Source organism: Rhincodon typus, chromosome 7 (genome assembly GCF_021869965.1).
Source record: "Rhincodon typus isolate 14 chromosome 7, sRhiTyp1.1, whole genome shotgun sequence".
Taxonomy (NCBI): domain Eukaryota; kingdom Metazoa; phylum Chordata; class Chondrichthyes; order Orectolobiformes; family Rhincodontidae; genus Rhincodon; species Rhincodon typus.
In genome coordinates this window covers 62,140,778-62,158,101 of record NC_063338.1, presented here as the reverse complement: position 1 = coordinate 62,158,101, position 17,324 = coordinate 62,140,778, and the positions used below count along the sequence as shown (strand labels likewise).

General features: G+C 38.8%; 1 protein-coding gene across 1 annotated transcript in view; it reads left to right on the top strand.

The window, feature by feature from the left end:
* Nucleotides 1-17,324, top strand: part of cfap221 (cilia and flagella associated protein 221) — a 202,526-nt gene that overhangs the window by 16,147 nt on the left and 169,055 nt on the right. The window contains exons 3-5 of the mRNA XM_048599324.1: nucleotides 11,228-11,385; nucleotides 13,365-13,465; nucleotides 17,210-17,296. Coding sequence (XP_048455281.1) covers nucleotides 11,250-11,385; nucleotides 13,365-13,465; nucleotides 17,210-17,296 — 324 coding nt within the window. The 5' untranslated portion in view covers nucleotides 11,228-11,249. The remainder of the gene's footprint in view (nucleotides 1-11,227; nucleotides 11,386-13,364; nucleotides 13,466-17,209; nucleotides 17,297-17,324) is intronic.

The window sequence follows — 17,324 nt, the reverse complement described above, 5'->3', positions numbered from 1 at the left end:
TGCTGCTTGGCCTGCTGTGTTCATCCAGCTCTACACCTTGTTATCTCGTAAACACTTGGATGTTTCTTTTTTTACGTTGGAACAAAAGAAACAGTCTGAATGGGTAAGGTTAAGCTCCCATAGAACCAGGATTTTTTAGTTTAGCCTTCAGTAGCTGTTGGGGTTGTGAAAGCAGCTACATCTCTCTTTCAGGGATTTTTCTGAACAAGAGTCCCAACCCGAAACGTCAGCTTTCCTGCTCCTCTGATGCTGCCTGGCCTGCTGTGTTCCTCCAGTTCCACACTGTGTTATCGACATCTCTCTTTCTTTGTCTCTCTCTCTATCTGTTACAGCTAAAAGGTGGGGTTCTCTTCCTGCTGTTAGAATTGCATGTGAGACAATCCATGTTACTGAATTTGCTTTTGCCAAGGGTGTGCTTATGGGATATTGCTATATTGGAACAGTTAATGATTAGTTTATTATTTTGTTAAGTAGTTTGATAGAGTTACAGCTCAGCCAATTCTGTATTTTTATTTGTCTGTATTTTAACTATTGTGTATGAATAAAGTGTATTTTGCTTCAAGCCAATAGAATTGCACCTGGAAAAAAACGCCTTGTACTTATCTTTAAAATAAGATAAAATTAGGGTCAAGGCCAACTCCTTGACATGTTCTTGGGGGGTTTGGTCTGGTCCTTAGCAAACTGGGGGCTCTTGTTGGGATCAAAATCGCTAATTCCAGATTGGGTTTAGAATTATTAGACTCAAAGGCAGTGAGTGTTGTTTTTTTTTTATTTTGGGAGTTGTATTCGGTTGGTTTAAACAGGATGTCCCTTGTGTAGTGATAGCTCTTTCAGTCGCAAAGAGTTTCCTGGGATGGAAGAAGTCACTGCAGAAATTTTACAGAAAGTGAGCAAGGCAAAGCTTTCAGAATTGGCAAACAAGTTAAACATGGAGTTGCCTGTGTCTGTGAGGAAAGGGGAAATAATTGCAGCATTAGGTCTATGTTTACGAATACCAGAAATGCAATCAGAATCACTGGGGATGCATTGCAAATCAAGCAGCTTGAATTAAAGGCAATGGCAAGGGAAAAGGAAGAGAAAGAATAGTCCTGACAGAACAAAAAGAAAGAGAAAAGGAAATGGAACAGTTTAAATTATGATTAAAAGCAGAGGAAAAAGAAAAGGAAAGGATGGCTGTAGCAGAAGAAAGGGAGAAAGAGAGGGTTTTTGAACTTCAGACATTGGAACTGAAAACTCAAAATCGAATTAAAAAGATGGAGGTTGAGGTGAAAAATAGAAGTAGTGATGAGGACAGTGATGGAGAGCATTTTGGTTCATATGAATACTGAGTTTATTCTTAGGAACTAAATAACATCTGATATATATTTCTGAACTTATTATAACTGAAGCTGATGGAAATTTACTGGTGCTGACTCAATAATTGGGAGTCCCTCATCATCCCTTCTAGGATGCCTCAGTAAGGAGGTGTCATCTAGTTTTCCTTGTAGTCTCAACATTAGCCTCAACAATGCTATTGGTAGCATTGCTGAAACTTCAAACGTACCAGATCTCTGATTGAGAATTCGATGTAGAAAGGCGGTTTGCTGTCCTTAGTTGACTGTTACCATAGATTGCTGCCTGAATATTCTTGTCCTGTGTGGGTTCGGGATGGGCATTGGATGTGGCAGAAAAGTACCTGCCGGCATTGCATGCTGAAGTGACTTAAATGTGTCCCTTTTTTCAAAGAAATGTCCTCAAGTCTGGTGTATGCAATAAATGTGTCAAGCATATGCTTATCCTGTCAATTGATTGGGTCTGGGCAATTGGATTACTTGCATCGCAGAGGAAGTTTAGAATCAGAATGTTCAGAATGTAAACAATATCAGGGAGTTTGATGCTTAATCATTGGTTGATGAAAATTGTGTCTCAAGTCAGAGCTCATTGACATCAATAAGAGAATTGCTGACATAAATTTGTTGCTAAAGAGTGGGTGCCGGACAATACAAGTACATCATGTCTCCAGAAAGAGCAATTTCTGCGGTGAGGTGGACCGAGATACATGTTAGCTATCTGTCTTCTCATTGTGGGACACTTAGAATATAAATGTAAATGTCATCACGATTGCTGTGAAGTTGCATAGTTTAAGATGCACTCCAAAGATTTCTGAATAATTGTATTTAGGCGGGTGGCATTTCAGATGCAAAATTAACAATTTAAGATTATCTTCAATGGTGTCATTACTTTAACTCTAGTTTACAACATTGGAATTCAAAGTTTTTAGAATTTTTAAAATATACTTTAACTTGTGAAAATGACATTTTTAAAATAAAATGTTGGCAGCCAGTTCAGGATTTATAACTGTAACAAATATTTAACAGATGGCCCCAGGAAGCAATCCATCTTTTTCTTAACTAAAGCTCACTTATGTGTTTTGAAAATCAAGTCAATACAACTGTGAGAAGTTTATCTTATCTGACAGCGTTGTACTGTTTAACAATCAATTTTAAGAATGGTAGTAGAGCAATATGATAGTTGGGGACATTAAAATTCAAATGAATTTCTTTGTTGTCTTAATATTTCTTTGGTCAGTATTTCATTTTCAACTAATTGATAGGAATGGATCCACATTATGTAATGAGTAAATTAAATTTAATAAATGTGAAGAAACATTTTTACAATGCTCAACATAATTAAAATGAGAGATAGTAATGGAATGTCAGCTTTTATTTTTAATTTAGCACCTCTGCTTTCCTCCCAGTGACCCTAGTCCACATCATTTGCAAGGGTGGTTGAATAAAAGGCTGAATTTTGGGATCTCATTTAGAGCAGGTACAGAGATTGGAAGGCGTTGAAAATATTGGTATTGGCTGGTATGCTGATTATTTGATGGTCGCCCAAGCCAACCTTTCTCATCAGGGTAGCAAGATGATGGTCCTACAAGACCACCCATTCCATGATTAAGACCAATTAAGCTGGTTGAATAACTCATTAAAAAAACTTGTTAACAGGGAATGTTGTCGTGTGAAAAGATGAATGGCACAGAAACAGCATGTGCTGGATATCACTCATTGTGCATGCTGTCCAAAGTCTAATTTCACTGCTCTTCTCTCTTCTCACTGTCTTTTATCTTCTTCTGCTTTAAACATTTCCCTTGATGGGTGCACTGTTACTGCCTCAAAATTTGGTACATCATTAGACACTTTGAACAGTTCTCTGGAAGTTGAAATTTCTTTTTAACTTTGCCTCACTAATTCTCTTTGATTTGACTTGATTTATTATCGTCACAAACATCAGGATACAGTGAAAAGTACTGTTTTATATGCTGACCTGGCAAATCATACCTTACAAAAGTACATCACAGTAATAGAACAGATTGCAAAATATAGTGTCAGAGCTACAAAGAAAGTGTAGGGAAAAATCCATTAAAATGTCTTATAACAGTGGTGAAGAACCTGTTGGTACTTGTTTTCAAACTTTTGTATCTTCTGCCCACCAGAAGAGGGTGGAAGAGAGTATCATCATAGATCATAGAATCGCTACAGTGTGGAAACAGGCCCTTCGGCCCAACAAGTCCACACCGAACCTCAGAGCATCCCACCCAGACCCATCCTCCTATAACCCACCTAATCTACACCTTCTTGAACACTATGGGTGATTTAGGATGGCCAATCCACATAGCCTGCACATCTTTGGACTGTGGGAGGAAACCAGAGCACCTGAAGAAAACCCCTGCAGACATGGGGATAACGTGCAAACTCCACAAAGACAGTTGCCCGAGGCTGGAATCGAACCCGGCTCCCTGGCGCTGTGAGGCAACAGTGCTAACCACTGTGCCACAGTGCCGCCCCATATAACTGGTGTGGGAGGAGTCTTTGATTATGTTGGCTGCTTTCCTGAGACGGCAGGAAGTATAGATGGAGTCAATGGCTGGAAGGCCATGATAGATGATGCTGCATTTATAACTTTCTGTAATTTCTTGGTGTCTTGGGCAGATGAACTGTCATATTAAGCTGTGATGCATCCAGATAGGATACTTTCTATGGTGGGAGATAAAAATTATATCTATAAAAATTGGTAAGAGCCATTGTGGAAATGCCAAATTTCCTTAGCCTTCTGAGGAAATAGAGGTGTTGGTGTGCTTTCTTGAATGTAATGTTGAACATAGAGTCAAAGCGTTTTACAGCATTGAAACAGACCCTTTGGTCCAACTTTTCTAAGCCGACCAGATATCCTAAATTAATCTATTCTGATTTGCCAGCATTTGGTCCAAATCCTTCTAAACCCTTTCCTATTCATATACCCATCCAGATACCTTTTAAATACTGTAATTGTACCAGCTTCAACCATTTCCTCTGGCAGCTGATTCCACACACGCACCACCCTCTGCGTGAAAATGTTGTGTCTTAGGTCCCTTTTATATCTTTTCCCTCTCATCTTAAACCTATGCCCTCTAGTTTTGGACTCCCCTATCCTGGGAAAAAGACCTTGGCTATTCACCCTGTCCATGCCTCTCATCATTTAAAAAATCTCTATAAGGCCACCCCTCCGCCTCTGACGCTCCATGGAAAATAGCCCCAGCCTGCTCAGCCTCTCCCTATAGCTGATTCCTCCAACCCTAGCAGAATCCTTTTAAATCTTTTCTGTACCATTTCAAGTTTAACAACATCTTTCCTTGAGCGGGGATACCAGAATTGAATGCAGTATTCCAAAAGTGGCCCAACTAATGACCAGGACAGATTGTTAGTGATATTAGCCCTTAGAAACTTGAAGCTCTCGACCATCTCTACCTCAACGCCATTGGTACAGGTAGATGCATGTCTTCCACTCTGCTTCCTGAAGTCGACGGCCAGCTCATTCGTTGTGCTGACGTTTTCTAATGAATTAGAGGAAATAGTCATGATCAACATCTTTCTTAATTTAACACTTTTAAAATTAAATCTCCTCTTGAACTTTCCTGATTCTAGTTAAAAGAATCCCAACGTATTGAATCTTTAGTTGTCTGTAAAGTTGCCTACCCCTAATACTATTCTATAAATCTACATTGCACCCTGTCTATCAATGAACTGGGGTGACCAAATTGCACAAAGCATTCCTATTACCTGAAGGTGAATGACTTTGTCATTGCGACGACATCTTGTTCCATATGGAAACAGACCTGCCAGAAGCAGGAATATTTCAGGGGTCATGGCACTGTCAATCCTTAACATTGATTTCATAATACCTCATGATTTCAGTTGAACCACGGGTACAGATCTCTTCTGCTGAATACCACTAACTGACTTCGTTCTCACCAATCTGCCTGTTGAAGTTGCATCTCTGCATATTAGCACATGCAGGAGTGACTACATGTAGTCTTCATGGAGATCAGGTCCCAGTTTCAGACTAAGGATACCTTCATTTGCATTGAAATGCATGCTAAATGGAATGGATTAAGAACTGATCCAGCAGCTTATAACTGGAAATCCATGGGGTGCTATGATTATCTGATGAAGTAGAAGAAATCTACACATCCCTGAACACTACGGGCACTTTAGCATGGCCAATCTATCTAGCCTGCACATTTTTGGACTGCGGGAGGAAACAGGAGCACCCAGAGGAAACCCACGCAGACACGGGGAGAATGTGCAAACTCCACACAGACAGTCGCCGGAGGGTGGAATCAAACCCGGGTCCCTGGCGCTGTGAGGCAGCAGTGCTAACCAGTGAGCCAATGGCTCCAGTTGAAACAATCCCAGCAGCATAGTTGCCTATCAAATCAATCCCAGAATATTCCACAATTATTCATCAACACTGAACCATGTCAACAATCCTGACTCGATGAGGAATTTAGAACAGAATGTCAGAAACAGCATCAAGTATACCTGAAAATGAAATGTCAAACTGGTGAAGCTACAATACAGCACTACATACATGATGAATAGTGGAAGCAACATGATGTAGTCAAAGCTAAACTGTAGCATGGCCTTTCTGGATCAGGTGAAATCTCTCTAATTGTATCATATCCATTCATGATGGTGATGAACACAATTAAAACTAACCAAGGGTAAAATGATTCATGGGAATCGCCGTGCTCAATGAAGAAGGAAATTGGTGGAAAAGCTCAACAGGTCTTGCAGCATCTGTGGAGAGAACAGAATGAGGAAGGGTCGCTCGACCTGAAACATTAACTCTGATTCCTCTCCACAGATGCTGCCAGACCTGCTGAAATTTTCTAGCAATTTCTGCTTTTGTTTCTGATTTACAGCATCTGCAATTTTTTTTGTTTTTAACTTATGACAGAGATCAGTATGTGCATGCACAAGCTTTTACAGTCTGTTCCAGGGTGAGGTTCCTCAATTTAACATGATTCTAGTTGGATAGCTCAAATTGTTCAGCTCCTGGGCAAGCGGTACTGAACTGGCTCCCTTTCTTTATTCACCTGTCCCCTCAGTGGGTTGTAACAAGACAAATTAGAAAGAAGCCCTTCCTTTGTGGATACCTCTCTCTCAGACCAAGTGAATTTATCTTTTAAAACGAAACCAATATGGCCAGCATTTCTTCAGTTAAAGAAAGAGTGAGTTTATTAATTAATTACTAAATGTGAGCAGAAAGAATAATAGAACACCCATCCAAACATATTAGAAATGAGATGTTTGTCCAAAAAGGGATAGAAATTAAAACATGTACAAATCAATCCTTTTATGGATTAGATCGCAGAACATTAACAGTTGAGCAGTCAATTTCAAGATTCCTGACATGGCAGGTTCACTGAAATTCTTTTGTTCTTGTCCTTCTGAACTGATTTCCAGGACTCAGAGCGAGAATCCTTTACCTGAAACATGGGAGGGGGGGGGGGGGGTGGATAGTTCTTCAGCCTAGACCACTGTCTCTTTTTTTCATCATGTTCACAGTGAGATATCTGTGGGAGATTATAGTTCAGTTTATAGTCCGTTTCTTGGTTTGGAGCTTCCTTGACACCTTCAAGTATGATACTCCACTGTTTCTCTCCAGAAAGCCACCGTATTGATATCTGTAATTGCCTTTTAGCTGTATCTCCTCATTTTTTTAAAAATGAAATTATAATTTAGAAGATCAATATGTCCGTAGATGATCCTGGGTTATTATCTGTGGTCATGATCAAGACAAGGTTCAAGTTTTCACAAACACCTTTATCTTTTGGTTGTAAATTTTTTCCTTAACTTGAGTTTGTAATGTTAGTTTTTCTCATTGTTCTTTTCAACAGCTCATTACACTTTGGATATTAGGTCATTGGCATTTGATACATTCTAAATTGCTGATTACCGTTCTGTGACAAATAATTAGATTTAAAATTAAAATTCTTTAAAATTATAAATATATTGATCGATATTTGAAACTAGAATGCCTTTCAGATCTTTGAGTAAGTAGATGCCTTTAAAATTATAACACTTGATTATGAGGAATTTACAAGGAGAGTAATTTTAGCATTGAAGTAAAGCCTACATTTGTACTTTAAACAGAAACAAAATTTTTCAGTATTAGCCACATTAGACCACAAGACCATAAGACATAGGAGTAGAATTAGGCCATTCACTCCAATAATCTGCTTTGATATTCGATCATGTCTGATATGTTTCTCAACCCCATTCTCCTGCCTTATCTCTGTAACCCTGGATCCCCTTACTAATCAAGAACCTATCTATCTCTGTCTTAAAGACACTCAGCAGCCTTCTGTGGCATGAGTTCCACAGAAGATTAATCACCTTCTGGACCAAGAAACACCCTCTCATTTCAATTCTGAAGGGTCATCTCTTCATTCTGAGACTGTGCCCTTGGGTCGTAGTCTCTCCTACTAGTGGGAATGTTTTCTTCATGTGCACTCTTTCCAGGCCTCTCAGTATTCTGTAAGTTTTAATCAGGTCCCCCACATCCTTCTAAACTCCATCAAGTACAGACCCAGAGTCCTCAACCGCTCCTCATATGACAAGCCCTTAATTTCTGGGATCATTCTTGTAAACCTCTTCACAACTCCCTTCAAGGCCAGCACATCCCTCCTTAAATATAGGTCCCAAAACTGCTCACATTATTCCAAATGTGATCTGATCAGAGCCATATGCAGTACATCCCTGCTCTGGTATTCTAGCCCTATCCAAATGAATTCTAACATTGCCTTTGCCTTCCTAACAATGACAGAACCTGCATGTTAATCTTAAGAGAATCCTGAACTAGGGTTCCTAAGTCCCTTAAGCTTTTCAAAGCCTTTTCTCATTCAGAAAATGGTCTACACCTCTATTCTTCTTACCAAAGTGCATATCCTTACACTGTCCCCATGTTGTATTCCATCTACCACTTATTTGCCCACTCTCCTGCCCTGCCCAAGTCCTTCTGCAGCTTCCCCACTTCCTCAACACTGCTTGTCCCTTACCCAACTTTGTGATGTTTCATGTTCCCAAAGGTTGAAAGTGGGCATCCAGGATTACTGGACATGGATGTGTACAGAATTGTCTTTCAAGAGGTCTGTCAGCATTTTTAATCTTAGTTCTTGCTACTTCTTTTACTGTTGTTGTTGTTGTTTACATCAAAGTGGTAATAAAAGATTATGGTAACAGCAAATTTGTTTACCAAGAACAATGCCTCTTTCACTCCATTTTCATTTTATTTTTGCCGATAACTTTAGATTATCATAAATCATAGATCATAGATCATAGAATTTCTAGAGTGTGGAAACAGGCCCTTAGGCCCAACACGTCCACACCGACCCTCAGAACATCCCACCCAGACCCATCCCGCTAATCTACACTTTTCTGGCTTCATCATGAAGATACCCCTACCTGTACCTTATGAAGGGACAAAGAGCAGGTCACTTTGATATCTATTCATGATATCTTAATGGCTGCATCTACAGATAGGTACACATTGCTTACTTTGACACAGAGTTGAGGTCCCAATTTCCAAGAGTGGCCATACACTTAATGATGTGAATGCAATATGTCAAAACCTGACTAATCTTAATGCCAGACAGTTCTTCAAAAACACTGCAATCACAATATTTCATGTTTTCAGTAGCAGTGGATGAAAGAGGCATGGCAGACTGAGCACCTCAGACTTTATGATTGACTGTGCTGACTTATATCAGCAGACATATCTTTGCAATTAACTGGCAATGACTCAAGGGAATGGGCTTCATAGGCACTGAATATAGAGAATCAAATGTGAATTGTACTACCTGGTACATGATATATAATAGTATATAACAGTGACGCTCCCAACAAGTAACATTGCTGGCAGTTATGTCTGAATTCTATTTCAACTTTCAAATCTGCAGAATTATAGGGCAGGTAACCTATTGCAGCAATTATGGTTACTCTCATTAGAATTGTCTCTATTTCACTAATCATCAAGTAAATGCTGGATCACTTGTTGCAAACTATTCCATCTTAGGCTTCCTTTTGCTTCAATTTTGAACGTCACTTCCACCTCTTGTTAACCTTTGAACATGGCAAAGTCTGCAAACAGGCTATATTTTTAGTTTACAATGGTTCCAATAATGTTTTTTCTACCCCCCCTTCTGATAGCTTTGAGTGCATTAATTCCTTTACAGTTCATCTTAACCTTAGTTTTCTAGTGTCCAGCATAAAGTTGCCACTGTATTTATGCTAAAGCTGGAACTGTGATTATTTCCATTAATGAGTTGACCACAGAAATGTTTGTAACCTGTATAAAACATCCACACTTTTAACATAACGATGGAGCCTTAAGAAAAAGCCCAAAAGATAGGGACAGCCTTACAGTGGCTGTTAGAGAAATCTTTGGCTTCACTTTCCAGCCATCTGATCACAAATTAATTACCAGTGGAACTCTCAACCTTGGGAGATGCTGGCCAACCAGAATACTGACAGCTCAGCAGTCATAGCAACACCATTGAGATTGAGCCTGGTGTGCCTTCAGTTTATAAGTGTGCATTCTTGGCACGTTGACTTCGATTTTGCATTTGTACTGTAGATAAAACTGTTATTAACCTCAACGGAGAAGGTGGGGAAAGGTAATGAAACTTGATACACAGGCAGAACAGATTAGATTTTGGTGAAGTTGCATATCTGAATCCTGGAATTTTTTAAAGAATCCATTAACATTGGGAGTTAAGGTGAATAGACTTTTCTAAAATATTGTACATGGTTTCAGTTGTATCATGCAATTTATTATAGCTGTCAAAATGTGAGCAGATTTTCCAGAACAGGTTGCTGGATGTGAATTGGCCTGAAGCATCTTTAGATGAAAGGACAAACTCCAGGATGATATGCATAATTATAATTGCCTTGAGTTAATTCAGCAGGTTTGAGCTCTGCTGTGTGCTCTCTTTTCTTGTTGCCGTATGAAACTGACAGCAACCTTTAGTGTCTGCATCTATGAAATGCAGAAAATTAAACATCGCTGCCAGTGATTTCTGCTTATCCATAGGATGTAAAGTTGAAGCCCTTCCAAATAGAATCAATTAGAAATCACTGAATTTTGAGTGCTTATGCTTGTCACATTATTATACTAATTTTAAAAAAAAGTTTGGAAAGCCACACTTGTTGAATGAAGTGTAATGGTGTTTTTGATGTCTAGTAAGTCATACCTGCTGAATAGTCTCGATGCTTCTGAAAAACATAACGTATTATTTGTTAAAATGTCAAATTTCTCCACTCCAATGATAAAATCGTACAGATATTTAAAATAATAAATTTTTTTAAGGCTTGTTTATGATATGCCATCTTCTACCTTAATCAACTATGTAATGCCAATATTTATTTCATTTTCTGTAAAATAATATGAAGTGGATAATAAAATCTGCTCGTGCCTTTCTGGTTTTAACATCTGTGAGAATTCTTCGATATGACTGGCTGCTAGCTTGCGTGATGACATCACAATTACCAGACATCAGAGTTCCCATCTAGCCAATTTCAGCGTGATATTAAAATTTGAAAATCTGAAGTTTATGCTACAAAGATCACTAGATTAATGTGGGAAGTTTTCTTTAAGGCCAGCGATGAACAGGAACCCTTCATTTACAAAATCTGGGCCATTACCTTTCCTTTTCAAATATAGGCTGGCTATGACAAGTGGCAACCAATCATCATTGACATCTGCAGAAAAAATACATTGTACATTATTTCTTACGGCAGATTTAAAAAAAAGTAGAATTCCTGACATTTGCTAAAATTGTTAATTTGTATCATTTTGAATATGTGATCCTGCATCCTCAGAAGTAACTGTTCTTTCTCATCTTCTGTTCTGTGGATCGATGTAGGTTATTTGATTGAATTTTGATCATGGAGGTGGAGAAACATGATGTTTTGCAGTTCAGCAACCATGGCTGTACCTTTAAGAAGCAGACAGTTTATCCAAAAGACAGATTGGTGGAGGAGTCCAAGTCTGGAAATGTGCCAAATCATTTACTGGAAACCAGTAAGTTAATACAAGCAGCTAATATAATTATAAGTTGAGCATAATCTTAACTTTGATAAATAGCAGGCATAGAAATAAAATTATAAAGCAACTCACAAATATATTTTCTTCTCTTTTACCGGTGAATAACAATTTTGGTTTTAATCAATTGATGCTTGCATGTTCATATTATTTCTAAATGTTCAAATTTTTTGAATCAAAAACATCTTACATTATGAAATAAACTAAATTGGTAAGTAGTGAATGAACACATTTCACAGGGTGGGGAAGGGGTTCGTATACCTCTAAAATGTTAAATGATCAGTTCATTTGAATTAAGTATCTTTGAAAGAAGAGAAACAAACTATATGAACAAATACTAAGTGCATTGTAGATTTTTGCCTATAATTCACTTCAGTACATCGTAATATCATTTTCTATGTGGAATATGTATTTGGTAGAATTAAAGAACTGCCCAGACACCTGTGCAATTTCAAGTCCATTTTCCTGGACAAGTCCTACTTGAATATAACCTTGAATACACTCCTACCATTAATTATGCTTTGTACACTATACAGTGAACGGGATGATATATAAATTAATGAACAGTCCAAGAAACAGCTTAGCCTGCAAACCTGTGTCATCACTGTTAAGTAGAAGATAATTGCAAACTTAGATGTCTAAATGTCTGGTAGAAATTGCAATCTTGCCTCCTGCTTTTCTGATTCTGACTCAGAGTTACTATCAGGGCTGTGGTCCAGTTGCTGGACCCCTGCAGCCATAATTACCTGTTACTGTTGTCCAGTTACTAGAAAGTTTGTTTTTAGAAACAGGTTTGGCGATTAGTTATTTCCCCCTATCCTTTGGCACAGCTTTTATAAAATGCTGAAAGCCCTCTAGTCCTCATCCTTCACTGTCTGCACTCAACCCACTATGTCTACTTTCACAAGCCAAACATTCCTCATGCCCTCACATACCCCCTTGCCCATCTCCATGCCATCTTATATCCCCACACAGCCTCGATGTCTTCTCATTCAGCCAGTAACTCAGTATGAACTATTGGCAAATGCCATGAGCCATATTTACATTAAAAAAACTTATAATGATCTGCAAGAGTTCTCACTCATACACATAGTATAATAAACTCTCATGAAATCTACTTGGAGTTTTGAATTTGTTGTAAAATAAGTCAACTTTTACTTAGTTGCCACAAAAGTAGATAATCCTTTAATTGCTTCCAATCCAAGTATGAACTCAGCCTCCACCCACCCCACACTGATGTTTTTGGAACTTTTAAAACTTAGTTAAGCAATTCAAATGCATGCAGCTGTAATGAAAACCCTAGGAAAATATCAACAGTGAAGTCTATTGAAATGGTCAGAACAAATTGTTATGATATTTTGCTAAGCTATACCAGATGGCCTTTCGATCAGTGAATTCCAGCAACATGATATCTTTTTTAAACTCAAACACAGTTGCACCTTGGTTTTTGTTTAAAGGGATAGGGTGCAAATAACTTCAGATCATGATACTGAACAGACCTTATCCACCTTTCATTTTCAAGAGTGTTTACTTTTCCTTTCTAAATTTGTAATTCGCTCAGAGTGGATTAAACATTTGGAACAGCCCAAAATGGGCTTTGTTTGAACTCAGCACTAATTTCAAACGGCTCAATGGATTTTGGTTTCCTGTCTATATAATTCATGCTTCACACACCTCCCACGCTAACTGAGATCTGTTGAAAATGGAGCTTGGGAAATCCTCATTTTGGTCCTGCCTTGTATTGGCCAAAGCCTCTGGAGTCACTCTGACTCCACAAAATTCTGACCCCATTTGATGAAAGACAAATTTCACATGGGACGTGTTTCTGTCCTGTTTAGATTACAAGGGCAATAACTTTGAAATACTTTTTGAAGTAATAACACTTATTTCTGGAAGAAATTTAAGATTTCCTCTTCTAGGAATTTTGTTAGACTATATTCATTCACATTTCATTGCAGAGATCTTTGCCACAATACAGAAAAACAAAGTGATTGAAGCTGTCCCTGCTATGTTGCATTTTGGAGGTTATGAACTTGGAAAACATCATCAACAGACACTGGTAAGCTGAAAATTTGTGGAAGTGGGACACTTTCTCATGATGTTCCAAATGAACACAACTCTAACCTTTTCACTACTTCTGCAATATGTAGGAGATAAGGAATGGGCAGCTGTATTTTTATAATTTCATACACATTTATGCCTTTTGAGTTTAGATTACATTTAAAGATTGGATGGTGGAATTATAATGATACTAATTATTACAGTTAATAATTCATGTGGCTGAATGTATTGGACACACAGCCTCATCAACAGGGACACTTTGGTTCTGAATTTACTCAGTCAATGAATATGCATCATTCTTCTCTGGGAACCAACCTCCAAAAAAGTCTTTAATGTGGAACATTGGGTTGTTCCCTTTCTGTATGACTAGGCCATCAGTGACTTCAATAATGGTAGCTTGAGCGAATCCAGGTTTTACATTTCTCCAAACCAAATACAGAAACATAAATGAGCATGTAATTAATTATTGAGCTAAACTGTAGCATGCAGCTACAGATCCCACAGAGTTCTTAGTAATTTCATTTAGATGTTAATGACACAGTGTATCAGGAAATTTAAAAATGAATTCCAATTCTTCACCTTTTTTATGATCTGGCCATGAAACTCCCTCTCAAGAGCCACTCAATCACAGGCTCAGGCTTGGCAATCACAACTGCTCATGTTCTGGTCGATAACCCTTCTGTTCTATGTCCATGCCTTCCAGTACTACACAGCACAACTTCAGCTTTTCACTTACAGCTAGCTTCATCAAGCTAGATCTGTCACTGGGATTTCTCTGAGGTCTCATCATTCTTTGTTGCATGAAGGAAATCCTGCTTGAGGCTTTTCAACCCCCCCCTCAACTTAGCTGTACTGATCTATTAATAGAACCTAACTTCATGGGGAGGCAATGGCTTAGTGGTATTATCGCTGGACTGTTAACCCAGAAGCCCAAATAATGTTCTGGGGACAGGGTTCAAATCCTGTCACGGCAGATGGTGGAATTTGAATTCAATAAATATCTAGAATTAAGGAATAATAATGACTGTGAATCATTTTTTTATTATTAGGAAAAACCCATCCGATTAACTAATAACCTTTAGGGAAGGAAACTGCCATCCTTATCTGGTCTGGCCTACATGTGACTCCAGACCCACAGCAATGTGGTTGACTTTAAACTGCCTTCTGGGCAATAAATGCTGCCTAGCCAGCAACGCCCTCATCTGTGAATGAACAAAAAAACACCTAGCTTCATGTGAGCTACCGCAACTTCCACGACTTTTCAGAAGCCCTTCCTGCAATGGAAAAACTTAGAATAAGCTCCTGCTCGATTGCAGTGCAGAGTTGAATGTTGCCTCCTATCAATACTTGGAACTGAGTGTACCATAAATATTGCTAGTTGTGACTGCTGGCTTGCTCAATATGGAAAAAAAATAGAAGACTTCATCACTGATTCTTGGAAAATACATAGTACTGAATTTTGTTTCTTTTGGCTAAGTCTGAGATGCATTGAGTTTATTCACCACAAGACCTAGCAAGTTCTTTTGCTTCATCTTATCTAACTCACTATATTATTAACCTGCCGCGCTCGTATGGCATCTCTCATATCCAATTTTTCCCAATCTTACCACACAGCTTTCCCGAAAGAACTCACCACTCAGCAGATATCCTTGATTTCACCAGCATTCCTTGCACTCATGCGATCTTTAAAAGAACATTTCACAACTGTCAAGAACAGTCAGGCTTGAGCTGGTCTGTATGTTGCTGACATCTTCCCCAACATGGCAGACAGAAGGAAATTCATATCCCATTTTATGTGGCAGGTCCTAGGGGTCCTGCTGGATAGGGTAGTGCCAATGTGGACTTCCTCAACACCCAAAATCAGCAGTGAAGGCCATGACTCCAGACCATTTCAGCTTGGCCCAAGGTTGCTTCCCAGGTTAGAGCACTCTTGGCCATCTGGAAGAACACTCAGCACTGTAGGAAGGACATTAATGACCTTCTCCATTCTGCTGGATAAGTTCCACCATCTTCTCCACTGTACCTCTCACTCACTTGATCTCTGCTACTGTACCAATCTCAGCAAAGCTCATGCTCTACCACTCTCACTGTTGCCTAAAACATCATCCCCATGTTCTCTCACCCACCCCAAGCTCCAGCACCACTCATCCTGTGTTCCTTCTGTGTTGCCTACTCATTTGCTCAGCAATCTTCTCCACGGCGCCAACAGTATTAGCTCTGTCACCCACTTTCATCTCTTGTAATATGCTCCTCTCTCTTATTCCATGAGGAAAACAGCTAAAAATAGGACAGGAAGTGTCAAAGTTGGTAGTGGCCTGCCTGACATTTGCAAACCCTTCCACTTAGGAGGAGAGAATCTTGACTCTGACCATTCTGAGCATGGCTTGGACTGGAATTAGCTGCTGCCATTGACTTGCTTTGCAGTGTGCCCCTGATTATCTCCCTTGACTTGACTGAGGTCTGCTACCAGCTATGATAAGCTTCCTGCCTTGATGTCTGTGCTAAATGACAAGACAAAGCAGCAGTTACATGCTATCTCTGGCTGAGGGGACAAAGTGCAAAAAGGCAAGGCAAGCCAATGTGACGCATGGATACTGTGGACATCCAGGTAGGCTCAGATTGATTGGAAGCTATCACAGCAAGCGAAAAGCCTGTGAGCCAGATGCATCCCTGATGCAGAGTGACCTTGCTGCAGCATTATAATAACAGTTACCAGTGCGGCATTGAAGTGCAGAAGTGTCCTGTAAGTAGATCAGAAATGTACCATGAGGGTTGTTAAAGGTTGACACATGTCAGATGTGAGTGAGTGTGGATTTTGGATACGTGTGGCAGGTGCTCACTTGGCATATCCTGAGATGTTGGTACCTGGTTACTAACATGGAGAAATTTGAAACAAGCAGCAAGTTGAATCTGTCAGGTACTGCTGTGTTTCGTTTTTTTGGTTTTCCCTACATTGAGCTTGTTTGGCATGTTTGGTAAGATGGAAAGCTGAATGTTAATGAGGTGATTTGGGCTGATAACAAGGTGTTTAACAAGCAATAACCCTGTCAATTAGCAACTTGCCATTACCTAACAAGAACTTTACCATGCTATTTATAAAAAGCAAAATGGAGCAAGAGATCTTGACATTGAGATGGGTCGTGCTGCACTTCTTGCCAAATTCTGCCTCACATGTTGCCATAACCAGTATTGCTCAGGTCCCTATATTATTCTGCTCATAGAAATTACAACATGAGACCAAGCCACTCAATCCAATCAATCCATGTTGAGATTTACCCTCCATGCAAGCTTGTAATTCAACTTAGAATTACCCAAGACTATTCCTAAATTCTGTAAATCCCTTTCACTACAATGACAACAAATTTAGCTTCAAATGCACCAATAGAATTCCAAAAGGAAAGGAAAGAAGCTTAAGAAATTACTCACTGGAATACATGATAGTTCTGAAATAGAGTTATAAGAGAATTAATTTGCTGGTTTTATTTTAGATAATGAAGTATGTAAATTCAAAAAGTAATTCATTAGAACACACTTTCTTTAATGTTTACTGTGCACTACTGTTTCCTTGTATTGATTTCCTGATAAGCTTTCGGCCCTCGCTAAAGATACATTAAACATTGTATGTTGTTATTCCCATCATGACATATTCAATAAAGAATTCAATAAGTATCATACTGTGCATATAAGTAGATATTTTAAAAGCCTCAAATACAAAAGTTCTTAAATAGTTGTCTCTTTACAGAAACTGGTCAACATTTCTTCAACAATGATAAATATTCACATTCTACCTCCTCAGACAAAGTACTTCCAAGTCAAATATACAAAGAAGGTGAGTAGTTTTGATTTTATTTGATTGT